General features: G+C 36.6%; 1 protein-coding gene across 2 annotated transcripts in view; it reads left to right on the forward strand.

The window, feature by feature from the left end:
- Positions 1–17,380, forward strand: part of LOC145252660 (uncharacterized) — a 684,850-nt gene that overhangs the window by 21,443 nt on the left and 646,027 nt on the right. Inside the window, exon 1 of one of the 2 annotated variants that reach the window (XM_080112432.1) lies at positions 950–3,256. The exons of the other annotated variant lie outside the window; for it this stretch is intronic. Within the exon in view, the coding sequence (XP_079968558.1) occupies positions 2,979–3,256 (278 nt within the window). The 5' untranslated portion in view covers positions 950–2,978. Of the gene's footprint in view, positions 1–949; positions 3,257–17,380 lie in introns of those variants that run through there. 2 annotated transcript variants of the gene reach the window in all.

A 17,380-nucleotide genomic window follows, 5' to 3' on the forward strand; every position in this document is an offset into this window, starting at 1 on the left:
AATTACAGCATTCAGTAAGATCACATATGACGCCTGTAGGGAGTGGTTTGGTGTAGCAGCACTTAAACATAAAAAAGAACAACACCGACCAAAACAGACGACAGGCAGAGAAAGGAAAGCTAAGATCTGAGCAGAGAATGCTGAGGCGCAGTTTAAAAGCTTCCTCTGTCCATGAAAAGTTGGAAATTCAAAATATTATTGACGATATTCAAAAGAGGATTTTGGCAATATCAAAGAAAATATTGAAAGAAAAAACGCCTGGCACGGAAAAAATTCTACAAAAATCCTTATGCTTTTGCAAAGACACTTTTCACAGAGTCAAAAAGTGGCAAACTAGATGTGCCGAGGGAGGAACTCGAAAGTCATTTGAAGCTGACATATTCGGATGAATTAAACAGTGCCCCAATGCCCTATCTAAAAGACTTACCAAAACCCAAAGACCCAGTGGTAACGTTTAAGTATGATAGAATAGAACTGAGAGAAGTCCGTAAGGCCCATGCTTGTAGTTCCCCAGGTATAAATGGAATATCGTACAAGCTATATAAAAATTGCCCAGGCTTCCTCAAGAGACTCACTGTCCTCATGTGGCAAGTTTGGAGGCAAGGTATTGTAACACAGGAGTGAGGTCTGGCTGATGGTATTTGGATACCAAAGGAGATGCAATTGAAAGGGATCACAAATTTTCGCCCTATATCCTTCCTAAATGTAGAGGGGAAAATATTTTTCGGAGTTCTTGCCCGTTGTATGACTAACTTCCTGATGAGCAATCATTATGTAAACACATCTGTCCAGAAGGTCGGAATACCCGGTTTCCCCAGATGTCTGGAACATTCACAAATGATCTGGAATTCATTAACATCGGCGAAAAAAGATAAAGTGGAACTTCATGTAATTTGGCTGGATCTTGCAAATGTATACGGATCAGTTCTGCAACAATTAATCCGAATGGCCCTTGAATTTTTTAACTTCCCGAAGAAGGTGAATCAAATTATTATGAAATATTTTAACTCAGCCTTCATGAAATTTACTGTAAAAAACTATACCACAAAATCGCAAGCACTCGAGATCAGTATTATGATAGGGTGTATGATTCCCCCCTTTTCATTCTAACAATGGAAACCATATTGCATGGTGCAGCAAACACATCAAAAGGAGTGGTGATTTCCAAGCAACTGAATCTTCCTCCATCCCGAGTTTTTATGCATGACATCACTATTCTTTTCCCATCAAAAATGATGCCGATGCACTTCTACAAAAATACCATGATCTTTTTACATGGGCGAGGATGAAGGTTAAACCAAAGAAAAGTCGAAGTCTTTCGTTAGTCAAAGGATCTGTTAGGGAAATCCATTTCAAAATTGGAAGTGATACGATCCTAACAGTTAGGTAGATTCCAGTTAAAAGCCTTGGCGCATGTACTCAATTCCTTTGACTGATCGATATTGGAGTATAGAAATCCAGAAAGTAACTTTAAAGGGTCTTAAGTCAATTGAAAAGATAGATCTACCCGGAAGGATGAAGGCTTGGTGTTACCAACATGGTCTGCTACCACACCTGTTGTGGCCTTTACAAATATATTAAATTGCACTATCTTGCATTGAACACATTCAACATGTGTGTAATACATACCTGCGCAAGTGGCTTGGAGTTCCTTTTTGTTTTTCAAAAGTAGGCCTATATACTAATGCTGGAAACCTACAGCTGCCAATATCTTTCCTAATGGAAGAGTTCAAAGTTGGAAAAGTGAGACTCCATATGATGATGCGGGACTCAGCCAATATTCTCTAAAGAGGATCCAAAGGAAAAAAGAGATATGGTGCTCGAATAGGTCAGGGTGTTTGAGGAGGAGCAAAGAACAGTCGTTGCTGTCGCTCAGGCCAAACAAAATGGAATGACATCGAACCAACTAATTTATCATAGAAATCATTAATTGCGATGGAACCATTGGCGATATCATTTCTTCTTCATTCTACGTATGATCTTCTCTCCTAATGCGACCAATCTAAAATTATGGGGATATACCGATTCAGACCTGTGTTTTTCATGTAAACAGGATCGGGGCATGCTGATTGCTGCGCCATGTGCTATCAGCATGCCCCAAATTGCTTCATTTGTACACATGGCGACATAACCAGGTACTGGGGATAATTATTGAATTGCTGAGAACGCAATGTGAGTCAGCAAACCAACAACCAGTGACAGTCAAGTAACCCACAATCCAGTTTCACAAAGAAAGCGAATGGCTTGCAGCGAGGAAAAAAATTCTGAAGTGAAGGAATGGAGCTAATGAGTGGAAAATCTCGACGAATCTGATTACATCTCTACAATTTCAAGCCCACATAATCCAAATGGAAAAATGACCAGACATTGTAGGATTGTCTGACACAAAGAAGAGTGTCCTCCTGATAGAATTGACTGTCCCCTGGGAAGAGAATGTAGAAGACGCACATGAACGAAAGAAAAATCGTTACGAAACACTACGAGCCGATTGCATGGAAAAGAATCGGAGGTGTGTTGTAATTCCTGTTGAGTGGGTTGTCGTGGGTTTCTAAGCCACTCAGTCATTTCGCTTCTTACAAAACTGGGAATAACCAGCCATAAACTGAAAGCTGCCTCTAATTGACTTAGAACCACAACTCAACAAGCGTCAGCTTGGATCTGGGCGAAGGAAAAAAAACTTCAGCATAACCAGTCATTAGAATTTAATTACCGTCGCAGGTTAAAAGCCAAAATTAAAAGAACATTAAATAATTAATATGAAAAAAATCATTCAAAATTAACTGTTACTTGGCAAAAAAAAAAACGAACGTTAAATATTTATTTTTTTTTTATGTATTTATGTAGTTATTTACTGTATTGGTTTTATTTTCTTATTTATTTATTTAATTATTAATTTTTATTTATTTTTATAAAATCATGAACCGTCTATTTCAACAGACTAGCAGTCACATGATCTGATATATTTTTCGAAGAATAAAATGCACTTCGCTAACGGCGGTTTTGTTTTATTTAAAAAAAAAAAAACGCTGCGTCAATTAAATTATCAAACAAGGGAGATAACTCAAATCTCAAAATATCTTATTCAAGGGAAAGAACTTATTTTTTATTTTGTTTTCCGCGTGTATTCTCGCACGTTCAATGTTAGTTTTTTTCTTTCTTTTTTTTTTTCTACCACAATTCTAAACGCGCCGTTTGTAACAATCGCAAATTCGAAGGGCTCTAGTCGGATACATTCAAAAAATCTACTAAAAATCAGGTAATTATCCAATCAATACGAAATTTTCAGCGATTATTAAGAGAAGAATGAACTTTATAACAGTGTACTTATTTTTCATAAACAATATATATATATTTGCTTACACCCCCCCTTTGTTTTGAGGGGGTTTCCAATTATGCTTAAAATAATCATCTGAAACTGAACAAAACACATTGTGTTGTTGTAAGGGACGGGATTATAGATTAAAAAAGGTAAATGTTTCGTTTAGGTCCACCTCCACAATTTTCTTTAAAATGACGACATTTATAGGTTTTCGACTATGCTGAATACGAAAATCGCATTGAAATGTTGCAGAGATAAGTAGTTATCAAGATAGAAAAAAATGCATTATGCACGGTAATTTTGGCGGCCATCTTGGTTTTTTTCCTTCGTGTAAAATTCTGATTGCTTAGGGCGCGCGCGCATGCGCGTTAAAAAATGGCCGCCAAAATTACCGTGCATAATGCATTTTTTTCTATCTTGATAACTACTTATCTCTGCAACATTTCAATGCGATTTTCGTATTCAGCATAGTCGAAAACCTATAAATGTCGTCATTTTAAAGAAAATTGTGGAGGTGGACCTAAACGAAACATTTACCTTAAAAAAAAAAAAAAAAAAACTTGTTTGCATACCTTATTTTGATGTCTGAATATCAGAACTTCGATTGTGTTTAATTATCCGCTTTTGAGTTTTGAAGTGTGAAATTCAGTGAATATGTTAAGTAAAATAATTAATTTAAGTTAAGCAAAACAAAAAAAAATGGTAAAATTTTACTTTAAGGCCCGTCTCACATTCTTAAAGAAAAAAATATTTTTTTTGTAGATTTCAGTGTGCTGAAAAAGAATATGAAAACCGTTTCCGTCGGAAATTTACCGTTTGCATGGTATGAACCCCGGAATATTGGAAGTACGCGCGACATTAACATTTTCCGAAGATTTTACTGTGTACATTGGGGGCGCGAGCGGGGGGTAGCGGATGTGATGTTGGGGCGCGTGCCCCAATCTTCGGAAAATGTTAAATGGTGTTCTAATTGGTAAATGTCGGTGCGTTACTTTTTGAAAATTTGAAAATTCTATGTTCCAGGTAAAAAAAAAAAAAAAAAAAAAAAAAAAAGATAAATTACTCTAACTTGGAGTGCTTTCCTTTTCTTGTTTTATTTCTTTTTCAGCTAATTTTAAATTTTCCACCCAAAAAGTGCTATAATATATTTTTGAAAATGAGAAAATTCTATGTCTTGGAACCCCCCCCCCCCAACGTAGTTTGCTTGGTGAAGCCGTCGTTTATGCTACAGCGTGAATGCGCGTAGCATAAACGGAAGCTGCAAAATGGTGAAAAGTAGTTCAGGGGTAAATACCATGCAAACGGTAAATTTGCTCCAAGTTTGACTATCAGATTCGTTGTCAGCGACCTCAATTACCTATAAAAAAACAAATTAGAGTGGTCGGTGTTATTCGTTGTCAGCGACCTCAATTACCTATAAAAAAAAAAAACAAATTAGAGTGGTCGGTGTTCTGTAGTAGCGTATCTGGATATTTACCAAGAATTGTTTTGAAAAAAAAAAAAAAAAATGTCTTTCCGAGATTATTAATGCTATTCCAACTTAACCCCACCACCTCCAAAAAAAAAAAAAACTGATTTATCCGCCACAAAAAAAGGGTCTTTCCGACATCCCCGTCCCCCGCAAAGTTGTTTTATTTTTCTTGTTTTTCATCTACTTTGAAATTTTCCGCCAAACATTACTATTGCTCTGTGAAAAGGCCGTCAGGTACGCGAGTGCGCGCGCGATTCCGCCATTGAAAAAGCTCGCTTATGTTTCCGCGCGCTCACGCATACTTCCAACATTCCGGGGTTCATACCATGCAAACGGTAAATTTCCGACGGAAACGGTTTTCATATTCTTTTTCAGCACACTGGAATCTACAAAAAAAACGTTTTCTTCTATACGAACGTGAGACGGGCCTTAAAGTAAAATAATACCAAAAAAATTTTTTTTAATATTTATATGAAAAAAGCCATTTTAAAATCTTTGATAAATAAATTAACAATTTCTTTTTAGCGAGCCGAATAATGCATGACCATTATTAAACAGGGCATGCTTTGAAGAATCGATACAAAAAAAAAAAACATTCGATAAATATTGTGCCCTGTGTGTTAAAAATATCATCATTTTTTCGATCCAGTTTGGAAACGTTTGCCGTCTTTCGACTACGGTGGACCAAACGCGCTGAAATAATTGTTTTTATTCTGCTTTAAATTGCCCCCCTCCCCATTTTGGAGAGCCTGACCCCCCCTCCACCCAACACATACACATTAAAAACCAAACTCATACAAATGGTCACCCATCTGGTACTAGCCAGCCTCAGCGTTAATAATACATTGAAATTTTCGTCACTGAAATATGTTTTTTTTTTTTTTGGCTTTTTGGTCTTCCGTAGTTTACTTTTTATCAAGAACAAATGTAAAGTTTGTAAACAGAGTAATCAAATCGACTCGAAGTAACTGGTTGCCTATATGAATAAGTGGAATTATTTGAAATCCAGGTACTTATATTATATTATTTTTGCATATTCTCATAGAAAATCACCCTAAATCTTAGACAAGAAATAAACAAATTAATTCTTTCAAAAACCTTTCTTTTTTTTTTCTTTTTTTTTTTTTAACTATTTATATACGTATTTTGTGCAAAACAAAAAACGCCAATTGTTAACTTTTGAGGAAAATTTAACATTTCAAATTTAATTAAAAATAGTAGAAAAAGTTTTACATTATTTTGCTTTCTATATGATAAAATTCAGGGTTTTATCTTTCTGGAAAAAAAAAGTTACTCAGAAATAATGGATTTTAATAAATGTAATTTCGTTTTAAAAAACAACAACTTGATTTTTCGGCCATTTTTTAAATGTCTATTAAAATGAAAATAATTAATTTTCTCAAATTTATATATCACAAATTTGCAGATAAAAGATCCATAAATAAAATTTAAAACAGTACAGTTATTTGCAAATTAAATACAGTTATTTGCAAATTTACCTGTAAAGTTCAAAGTTCAAAACCTATTTTTTTAAAAACCACGTTGAATTTTTTTAAAGTGAAGCCTTATAATTTTTTTATACTGCAAGAAAGTTTCGTTTAATTACGACAATTATTCCTATTTCATTCAATGTTTTTTTTTTAGATATTTAAAAAAAAATTCACTCAATAAAGAAGAAATAAAATATATTAAATCAAAAACTCATGTATTTCTTTGAGAAAAGAAAAAAAAAATTCCTCGACTAGTTTTTTTTAAGGCAACAACTTATAAGTAAAATGTGACTATTTTTCAAATATGGAGACACATATTTCTTCACGCACAAGGACTGACGGCTAACATGAACGTGTGGTTTTTACATCATTCTGTCCATCCGTATTTCAAAACAAGAACAAACACCGCTCTGGCATTCCACTAAACACCGTACCAATGCTTACGTAATGGCAGCATTCTCAAATAGTTGTTTTAAAAAATTATTTTATTTAAAAAATACATGGAATTTAAAATATAAATATGGATAAATTCTTAACAATGAAGAATGAAAGTACCCATTGAATAGTATTTTTTATAGGTAAGTGATTTTTGGAATTTATATATACATATATTTATCGAAGCAAGTTAAAATTCGTTAATTTTCTTTAAATCTTTTTTAAAGAAAACTGATTTTAAAAAAAAAATGTTGCATAATTTGCTATTAAACCTGTTATTTTAAATTTTGGTATTTGCTCTTTAATTGAAAAAAATAGGGGTTGAATGATTTTTTTCAAATAGTTATAAGCTTGGAAAGATAGGAGGTCAGATTATTCAATTTTTTTCACGCATTTTTAATGTTGCTTTCTGACACTGCTAGTGATGGGGTTACAAGATGATGATATACACATTTACCTTTTCTGTTGTAAGGAATAATGACACGAGACAACAGTTACAAAAATAGTTTGTTTCTTTATTCTTCGACCGGCCGATTGGTGACGTCAGGAATTCAAACTTTGATTTACATGGCCTATTTTTCCTCTCTTCGCTTCTAAGGGGTCTCCTCTCCAACTGATTCTCTCTCATCAACTCTACTCATCACCTGACTTCTAACTTCGAACCCTTAGATTCCTATATTGAGAAATCTCTTTTGTTTATGGCGTCAGAAGTGTGGTTTTTCAAACGTGACTAATTTTCACGTGGCTTTACATATGTTTGTCCAAACACACTTTTGGCAAACAAAAGAATCCTCAATTCGAATTCTAACCTATTTTTAAACAATATATTTTTAATTTGCAATGTCCATTCTTTTAATTGACATATTTAATATTCAGATTCTAAAAGAATTGACAATCGACTCTTTTTCCGACATAAACAATATTTAACTATTTTTTATAGAATTAAGATGGACTTAATTTCTAACATTCCATTTTCCATTATTATCTTTCCTACATTTTCCATTATTATCTTGCCTATATTTTCCATTATTATCTTAAACACTTGCCTTATCTTAATATCATTTTAACTTATCTAGTATGTCTTCTTACTTACATAAGAAGGAACAGCCCTTTCATGTAACACCACTACGATATCTAATGTCTCTTTTTACCAAATAAAAGTATGGAAGCCGGTCATTAACCAAATGAACACTCGTACATATTTAGTAAAACCGTATTTCATCTTTAATATACAAATGCTTATCTATATATATAAAAGGCAAAATGTGTGTGACCATTTCGTGTATGTCTTCAAAAGGCTTTTCGAGCACACGCTCCCGGGTTCGTTACTATCGCTTACAACTGTTTATATGGGTCCTAAATAATAATATGTACGATTTGGGAAAGTGTGTCGCATCTAGATTTATTTACGTCGACTTTTACAAAATTATTGCCATTTTGGCTTCTCGCATGTTGATGAGGCTTTTTCGTATAAAAAGTGAAACTAATTCAAAGTTAACAACGAACAACGTTCTCTGCATTGCACCGGGAAATGTCCAGAAGCAATCAGCTTTGATCAATGTTGTACATCAGACAATTGTTATTCAATCTGGACAATTGGGAGCTGGTTCCCCTCCCCCCAACATCTGTTGGGGGAAAAAAACAAAAACAGACAACTGCGTAACTTCTATTTGACCTTCTTAATTAGGTCAAATGGAAGCAGCAGAGTTAACTTTTATTGCGCACGCCTGTTTTTATAGTTTATTTAATAAATAAATTTAAACCTGAGTATGTTGTATGTATGTCGCGATGGCCTAATGGGTCACGTCTCCCGTTTTTTTTTTTTTTCACACATTAATTTCCAACTCAAGGGTACGGGTTCGATTCTCATACTTTCCTACCAAAACATTTTTTATTTACCCCCCCCCCCCCCCGGAGTTTTGATTTACCTCAAGACACCCGGGCATCGCCGGGTACCCTCCGCTAGTAATATTATAAATCATTAAACTGTGTAAATCTTAAAACCTCACAAAATTATAACAAAGATTAATTATTAATTCAGTTTGAAGAAGATAAACAAAGGTTTTAAAAAATCATTAAGTTGCTTCTGCTCTTTTCCATAGTTCATATAGTTTACAAAAGTCTGACATCACGAGATCATGCGCTCTTTTCTTTACAATCGTTTGGCAGAGCCTTCTTTTAACCGTAAATTGTTAGGTGTAAGTACAAGTTCTTTTTTTTTTGAGACTTTTTGTTCAGTCAATTTTTTTTTTAGAGGCAGTCCACAGAAATTTTATATAGTTCTCTCTGATTCTCTCTCCTCTGATTTTGAGCAAGTAGTACAATGGGGAAAGAGGTGGCTGGTTACTTTTAATGCATCTAAAACCAAGCTTCTATCTTTACATTATCAACACGCTGATGCCCATCAAATGAAATGAATGGCTCTCGTCTTGGGGAGGCTTCATGTTTAACAAGCTTTTGGGCTTGACCATTACTCTTGATCTGAAATGGAACACATATATCAAATCCATTGCCAAAGTCGCTGGAAAGATGGTAGGATCCTTCTACCGCTCCAGTAGATATCTCACTCCTGGTGCAATACTATACCTATATAAAAGCCAGGTACGGCTAATGATGGAGTACTCTTGCCACATTTGGGCAGGAGCTGCTAGAAGCAGCTTGTCCTGCCTTGACACAGTGCAAAATAGATTTTGTAGCTTAGTAGGAGATGCACTTTTCTCTTCCCTGCAACTGCATTCTTACAGAAGAGACGTTGTGAGCCTGTCTCTGCTTTATCGTTATTTCCATGGCAAGTGCTCGTCTGAGCTCCAATCTCTGGTCCCCTCTCGCCAAACTTTCACGAAAACACCCGTCTAGCTAAAACCACTATCAATAATTTCCCACACTCTTTATCTGTGCCTAAACCTAAATGTACATTCCATGAACAAATCTTCTTTCTTAGAACTGCACGCCTGTGGAACTCTCTTCTGTTTGCCTGCTTTCCAACTGACACCAATCTGATTGTCTTCAAGTCCAATGTAAACAAGTTCTTGATAAACCGTCCCCCTGAATAATCCAATTTACAAAATTTCCACTACTTATGTTTACTATGCTATAATAACATTGACTAATGTATAGCCATTAACCTTTATCCTTAAGTGGCCTCCGGGCCTTGATAAGTGGTGATTCCTTTATATATATATATATATATATATATATATATATATATATATATATATATATATATATATATACAGAAAATATGTAAGAAGTTGTTTACGAAAAGCTTAAATTGTTAGATGAAAGTACAGGAAAAAAATTAGTTTTTTTTTTTTCAAGAAAAATTTATATTATTATTATTATTATTATTATTATTATTATTACTATTATTATTATTAACGGCTGTTTATTGCCGGCGGAAGAACTTTTTCGAGATGAGAATATTTCCTTTGGAATCTTTTACTTTGGTCAACCGTTGAACGGCCATCAACGGCAAAGAGGGAGATGGGAGGTAGAGGAAATGGAAGGAAGCTCCCCAAGAACCGGGTAGCTTTCGAAAATGTGATTTATGATGGAGATAAAATGAAGGAGGGTTTCGGCGTTGCTATTTGGTATGGTCACCAAAACAAACAAAAAACCCTCCTCGTCGTGATGTAAATAAAAAAATAAAAAGTTGATTTAGCTTTTAAACATTTGAACAACGGTCAGCTGAAACCGATGACTGCCGGTCTCGCCCGATCCATGCTTGGCAGGAATTCCCGAGAATCCGGGTCAAGTTATGCAAGAATACCTTTTTTCGTTTTTGTATTCTCCATTTGCTTGGTAAAATCCGGCGGTTTTTGTTGTCCGCCAGGCGTTGCCAAGCGAGACTCATGGCAAAACGGGGTTTAAACTGCAGAAGTATTTTTATAAAGATCATTTATGACAAGTATTTGTTGATTTTGGATTTAAATACTCATAAATTTTAACATAAACATAAAATCATTTTTATAAACACTTATATGAATGTGTCTACACTTGATATACTTCCGTTAAATCTGCCACCGGCACAAACGCAGGAGACACTACAGCATGAAGAAAACCGATAATCTATTTCATCTCACACTACTAAAACTTATATGAAAAGCGATCTATATTGTATGGTCATCCACACCAAAATAAGTAACTTTTAATTACTTGCATCGCATTCATTTCTCTTCACAAAATTCTAATATGTTACACTAGTCTACTTGTGTCTTAACATTGCCAGGGAAATTAGATTAATTCAAAGAATTCCATCTTTAACTATTTAATATTATGACTACTGATAATTACAATAGTAACAATAAAACTAATAGTAATAGATTATGGTGACTGGACAAAATAAATAAATTTGTATTAATTTTGTGCATTGGATACTGGTTCTTATGGTTAGTGGTAATGTTAAAGAATAGTATTTTTTGTTTTATAAAATATAAATACTACTACTACTACTACTAATGACAATAATAATAATATCAATGCTCTAAGTCCCACCGATCGGCAGTATAATTACTTTTACAATTAATAATACTACTGCTAGTACTATTGATACAAGTTATACTAAGACTCAAATGATATAAATAAATTGCAAAGATCGAAACGCATGGAAATGGCACATCTATAAATATAAAAGCGAAAATGTATTTATGTATGTATGCATGTGTGTTCGCTTTTTCTGTGTGCCTACAAAAGGCTTTTTTCAGAGAAGCGGTCGCTCGCTTCACAACTTTTAAAAACTTTTATATCACATATAAATCGTAATATCTCACAGTTTTTTTTGTTTTTTTTTATTACATTTTCACCCCAAACAAGGCACATTGCCACTTTGGTGTAGGGGGCTACTATCAGGGGAAACATCTACTGGGGTACTATGTAGGGATTAGGGCAGCGAGATGTTGGTTCACGTTGCACTTGAACTTATGCATGTCAGTACAGTTGGGGAAGCAGTGACCCGGAATGGAATTCCAAAGTCTAGCAGTTCTGGGGAAGAAACTACTGGAGTAGAAGGATCTTTTACATCTAGGGATCTCTACAGTGTGGGGGTGGGATTTTGCAGCTTGTCGGGTCTGTCGAGGGTGTTCACGTCGTGGGGGCACAAGTGCTTGCAGTTCTTCAGAGCATTCACCATTATAATACTTGTAGAACAGGCAGAGGGATGCAACGTTTCGACGATGGGACAGAGGCTGAAGTTTTGATGCCAGTTTAGGGCCTATCAGATTTGCGACTCTCTTTTGAATCCTGTCAAGGAGCGAGAGACAAGTAGCCGATGCACCGGCCCAAATATGACAGCAATACTCCATACATGGGCGAATAGTGGCCTTATAGAGGTACAGGATACTTTCGGGTGTTAAAAGTTTTCTAGCACGGTAGAGAGAGCCCACCTTCCTTGCAGCGGCCCTGGCAATGCCCTCGATGTAACTGTTCCAACTCATGTTTCCAGTGAACGTTAGGCCAAGGAGCTTGAGAGACGTACTCTCAGATAAAGAGTCGTTGGCCATTGCTATAGGTGGTAGAGAAGGTTTCTTGTAATTATTGAATGAAACCAGTTTTGTCTTGGTGGCATTGAACGTTACCATCTTGGGGCACTCCCGCATTTATATCATATTGTTTAGATGTACGACCGTCGAGGACAACCTGGATTTTTCTCTTATCTAAGAAGGATTTAATTACGTTAAGTATTCTACCAGTGATACCGTAAGATCTAATCTTCCTGAGGAGACCCTCATGCCATACCCTGTCAAAAGCCTTAGATATATCTAGAGCTACCGCTCGTCCCTCTCCCGCTTTGTCCAGTGAATGGTATATGCGTTCAGAGATTACAGTGAGGATGTCTGCCGTGGAACGGGCTTGTCTAAATCCATATTGACGGTCGGTCAGAAGTTTAGCATCTGTAAGGTGCTGGACTAGAGCATGGTTAATTAAGGTCTCAAATATTTTGGCAAAAAGTGGGAGGAGGCTAATAGGGCGATAATTTAATGGGTCAGTTCTTTCGCCAGAATTCTTGAATACTGGTACTACAGAAGCAGTTTTCCAACAGCTCGGAAAGCAAGATTCATTAAGGCATTTGTTGTAGAGTTTGGAGAGAACTGGAGCTACTTCGGCTGAGCACTTTTTTAATAGCACAGCTGGGATGAGGTCGGGTCCACATGCTTTGGAAGTGTCAAGGTTTTTTATGATAGCATGCACCTGAGCAGGGGTGATTTTCAGGTCGTCTAGCGTGGCGTCTGTCCGCATAGGAAATTGAGGTAGGGGGTGGTTTAGAGGGTCCAGTGTGGAGTTTGAGGCAAACCGACTGGCAAGCATGTTAGCCTTCTCGGTTGCTGAGCAAAGAACCTCGTGATTGTTGGTTAATGGGGGAATTGTTGATTGCCCATTATTTACTACACTGTTGTAGATTTTCCAGAAGTCACGAGTTCCTAGTTTTTGTGCTTCGATGCGTTTTTTCGTGGTTTCCATAAATTCCCTCTTAGCTGTCGCTATTTCTTTCTTAACGTTACTTCTAGCTTCTATGTACTTCTGTCTGTTTGAACTGGACTTATGTCGATTAAACCTGCGGAATGCATGCTGCCTTTGAGCAATGGCAGTTGTGCAAGTCGAAGTAAACCATTGGGGAGAGTGGGGCTTGCTATAAAATTTCCGCATGGGAACATGCGCTTCGATTGCAGTTTTGAACCATTCAGTGGTCTCGGTTGCACACTGTTCAGCAGGAAGAGAAAAAATATTTCCCCATGGGGCGTCTCTGATAAGATCTCTGATAGCTTCCCAGTCAGCCTTTTTATAATATCTCGTTGTTTTGAGCACTGGCTCTTCAGTTTTGGGTCTAGAGTTTAGGGCGATTTCAACCATTATCACCGCATGATCAGCGTTCCCAAGTGGGCTGTCGGCTTTCGTTACACAATCATCAGGAACTGTGGTCAAAAACAGATCTAATAGTGATGCGTGTTGTTCTTCCTGATCAGGGAAGCGGGTTGGAAAAGCAACAATTTGCGCTAGGGAGTGAGATACAGAGAAGCTATGAGTTGCGCTGCCTGCTGCATCTGTGTAAGTAGAGAATCCAAGCCAGTTTTTGTGATGGACATTAAAGTCGCCAAATACATGTACTTGGGCGCTAGTGTTGAAGGAGAGTGCTGTGTCTATGCTGTCAGATACTTTGTTTATTATGGTGCAGTCTTGGGTCGAGGGAGAGCGGTAGAGAAAGTAAAAGTAGCTAATGTTGTGTTGCATGATTAGTCTAAAGCACATAAAGGCTTGATCATCCGTTTCTAGGTTTGTTTCTCTAGTCAAGGGAAGGGTATTACGAATGTAAACTCCAAGTCCGTGCATATGTCTGTCAGAGTCCTTACGGCAGAGTGGGAGATATCCAGGCATGTTAAAGTAGTTAGAGGGGATGGAGGAGTGTAGGTTAGTCTCACTTAGTGCTAAGATATCCGGGGTATTTGTTAGGAGAAATGCTTCAACATCAGCTAAATTAGTTCTAAGCCCACGGATATTTGTGAATGCAAGCCTCAAGGGAGGAGGCAAGTTGGATTTGTTTGACCCTAAGCCTGGTTTAAGCTTATTTTTAGATTGTACTGTCATCATGTTTTTTTAACGAGTTTCAGTTGGGTTAGGGGAAGCCGAACAGGAGGTTATGCAGAATATCACACATGCATCACAAGTAGACCATCAGCTGACCCTCCATCAACTAGGACTGTGGCCTCAGGAAAGCCCACCGGGGATGAGTGCAGGGTCCCTTTCCATGCGCGCCATGGCACTGCAAACATCCCGATATTATTCAACTGTTGATGGAGCAGCCGCTCTAAGCGCTACCAAAGAGTTAGGGCTCCTGTACTACCAGTCGGAAACAGCAGCCAGTAACTGTCAATCCGGTACCCTCAACCCTTCGGAGGAAGGTCAACCCAATCTAATTGCTCAGGCATATGTGGTACTCAAGCATTCTCAAGTGCCCAGCTTTAGGGGTGGGGTGTGTTGGGAGTGGGGAAACGGCGTTCATTGCCCTAGACAAGAAACAAGATCTACCACTGGGTGTTTCTGTCGAATCACTGTGATAGTATCTCTGCGCCTGACTAATAGGCAAAGAAGGAGTATGGGAGCCGGGCGATAGGCAGGACCTATCTACTCCTTAAGCATTTTAGGTTTGCAAACCGGTAATTTGATTGAGTCACCAGCTCTAGGAAGGTTGTCATCCAAGACTGAAGAGGCCTCCCTCCTCTTTGGTTTGGTTTCAGAGTTTTCCTTCTCCTAGACGGATGATCTGGAAAGATCTACTGGGTCCGTCACCACTGAGAGGGTTTGCTCCGCGCGTGGGTTCTAATCCAGGTATTTCTGCGACCCCGCGTGGTTAGTTAATGTTTTTGGGTTAGTTTGTAGAGGTTATATCTGCTAAAATAGTTACACTCCTCAAAGTGGATTAGGGACATTGTTATTTCATTGTTACTGGATAAAGAGGTTGAGTAGAGCTCATGCAGTGTAAGCAACTATGATTGTAAGGAGGCTTGTTAGGAGGAGATAATGTGGTTTGAGGCTTTCTCTTGTATATATATATATATTTTATTTTTCCTTTTATTTTTATTTATTTATTTTTTTTTTTTTATTCATGTGAGCTTGGGTCTAGTATAATATTAGAGTGTGAGTAGGTGTTAAGAATTGAACTACGAGTTGTGCCCAAGCTATATTTTAGATGATAGCAGGGCATGAGATGCGAGTGCAAATATAGTACGGGTAAAAACAGTAAGTTTTGAGTCATGTGTAATTTGGTAAATAGATATATGGGCTGGTTTTAGTAGGTAACCTGGTTAAAAAAGGCATTACTATGCTTCCATTTCCATTGTTACTGGGAGAGGGTATAGGTAAAAATTCGTGCTGTGAAAGCAGCTAAATTTGCTACAGTATTGGATTGAGAGAGACGAGTTAATGTATGGTTAGATATAGTTTTGTAAGTTTAGGGATGAATGATTAGATATGGTTTAGTAGGTTTAGGATAAGGATAAAGTGTTAAGGTATGATTTACTTATTAGAAATTCTGATTTGGTGCCCAAACCAAATATTTAGTAAGACTGAAATATAAGATATGCTCAGTATAGATACAAGAGAACATTTGATATGGAGTACAGTTATACCTGATAGATATATGTTATTGCATATGTTGTAAATATAGTTAAATATAGATGGATGGATAAGTAGTAATGTATACGAATGCATGGAATTTTGGACACTTTGAGTAAGTTGCCTTTAGACTACAACGGAGGAGAATGACTTCGCCTTTCTCTTAATATCCGGAAGTTTTTATTTCAATGAGTACCGGTTTAGTTTGTGTAATGATTATTGCAATACTATCTCTTAATAAAGAGATATTAATGGTTGCTGTTCATTATAGATTACTTTAAGTCAATGTATAGGACTATGGCTAGTAAGTATTTACTTAGAAGCTTGGTTATGGGTTAGGAGTTTTAATCAGGGGCATACCTAGGAAATTTTGGTTGTTAATGGGTATCGATTTTCGAGTCTGTTAGGGTCAAGGGCGGAGAGCAAGGACCTCTCTAAGTTACGTGAAACGGATTAGGTTTAGTGGCAACTTGAGAAATAGAGCAGTTTGATTTGTTAGTGATCAGGAGAAAGAGAATTTAAGTAAAAAATAAAAAGGTTTGTCATGCAAAACAGACGATGCAGTCATCTTGGAGGTAAAGTATCTATAGGGGGTACTTAGTATACAACTAGCAGTATTTTTCAGTTTTGAGAGGAATTTTAGGTGCAATAGTTTCATGGTTTGTTGTACAAGTCCGTAGTCTAGGTCAGGGACGAAGCACTTCTAATATTGCAACTGGGTGTATCTAGTTTTAAAAGTAGTTGAATAGAGTATTATGAGGTGTTCTACTTAGCTTAGGGATAGAAAGGAAATTTAAGGTAATATTCAGAGTGATATAAGCAATTTCATGAGGATCAGATATATGATCACTGGATGTTATGCTGCTCAGAAGAATTCTTGTATCTATTCAGAAGGATGTCTTGGTGATATAAGGTCTGATACATTAAGAGTCTGAGGATACAGGAGGTTGTGAGCTGATGAGGATTCAGTACAGGCGATTATATATAGTTAACAAAGGTGGTTTAGTTAGTACGCACGTATTGTACATATAAGTATACTGCTTCAGTTCTATCCTCTATTGTAAAGGAAACCCCGTCTGCATTTCGATTGGCAATTTTGTCAAAAGAGGAAATTTAAACAGCTTATCTAATTTTTCGTATTTTGATGAAATGATGGATCAAGAGCATAGGTGTCCGGAAAGGAAATGGCAGTGTACAAGTAAGGGGGGGGGGGTCACTGATATCTTATTAGCGTTATTTAATTAAAAAAAAAAAAAAAAAAAAAAATTCGCCTTGCGATGGCTGATTTATATTAAGTAACGTACTTAAATAAAGTTTTCATATCCTCTAAATAAATTAGGATAATTTTTTTTTTTTTTTTTTTAACCGAGTTTATCTTTACTATAGCATTGACTTATTATTTAAGTGAGATGGGTTTTGTAAACTGCGAAATGGCCTATTTAAATGGAGAAAACTATCGGTTACAATATGCCTGGAAATGTAAAGAATATTTGCTTTAAATTTCATGCTAAACAGTTAAAGATTTTACTTATCTTTGGTTTTCTTTTCTTGGACACTCGA

This window comes from Euprymna scolopes, chromosome 29 (genome assembly GCF_053919585.1).
Source record: "Euprymna scolopes isolate OS-2025 chromosome 29, ASM5391958v1, whole genome shotgun sequence".
NCBI classification, from domain to species: Eukaryota; Metazoa; Mollusca; class Cephalopoda; order Sepiida; family Sepiolidae; genus Euprymna; species Euprymna scolopes.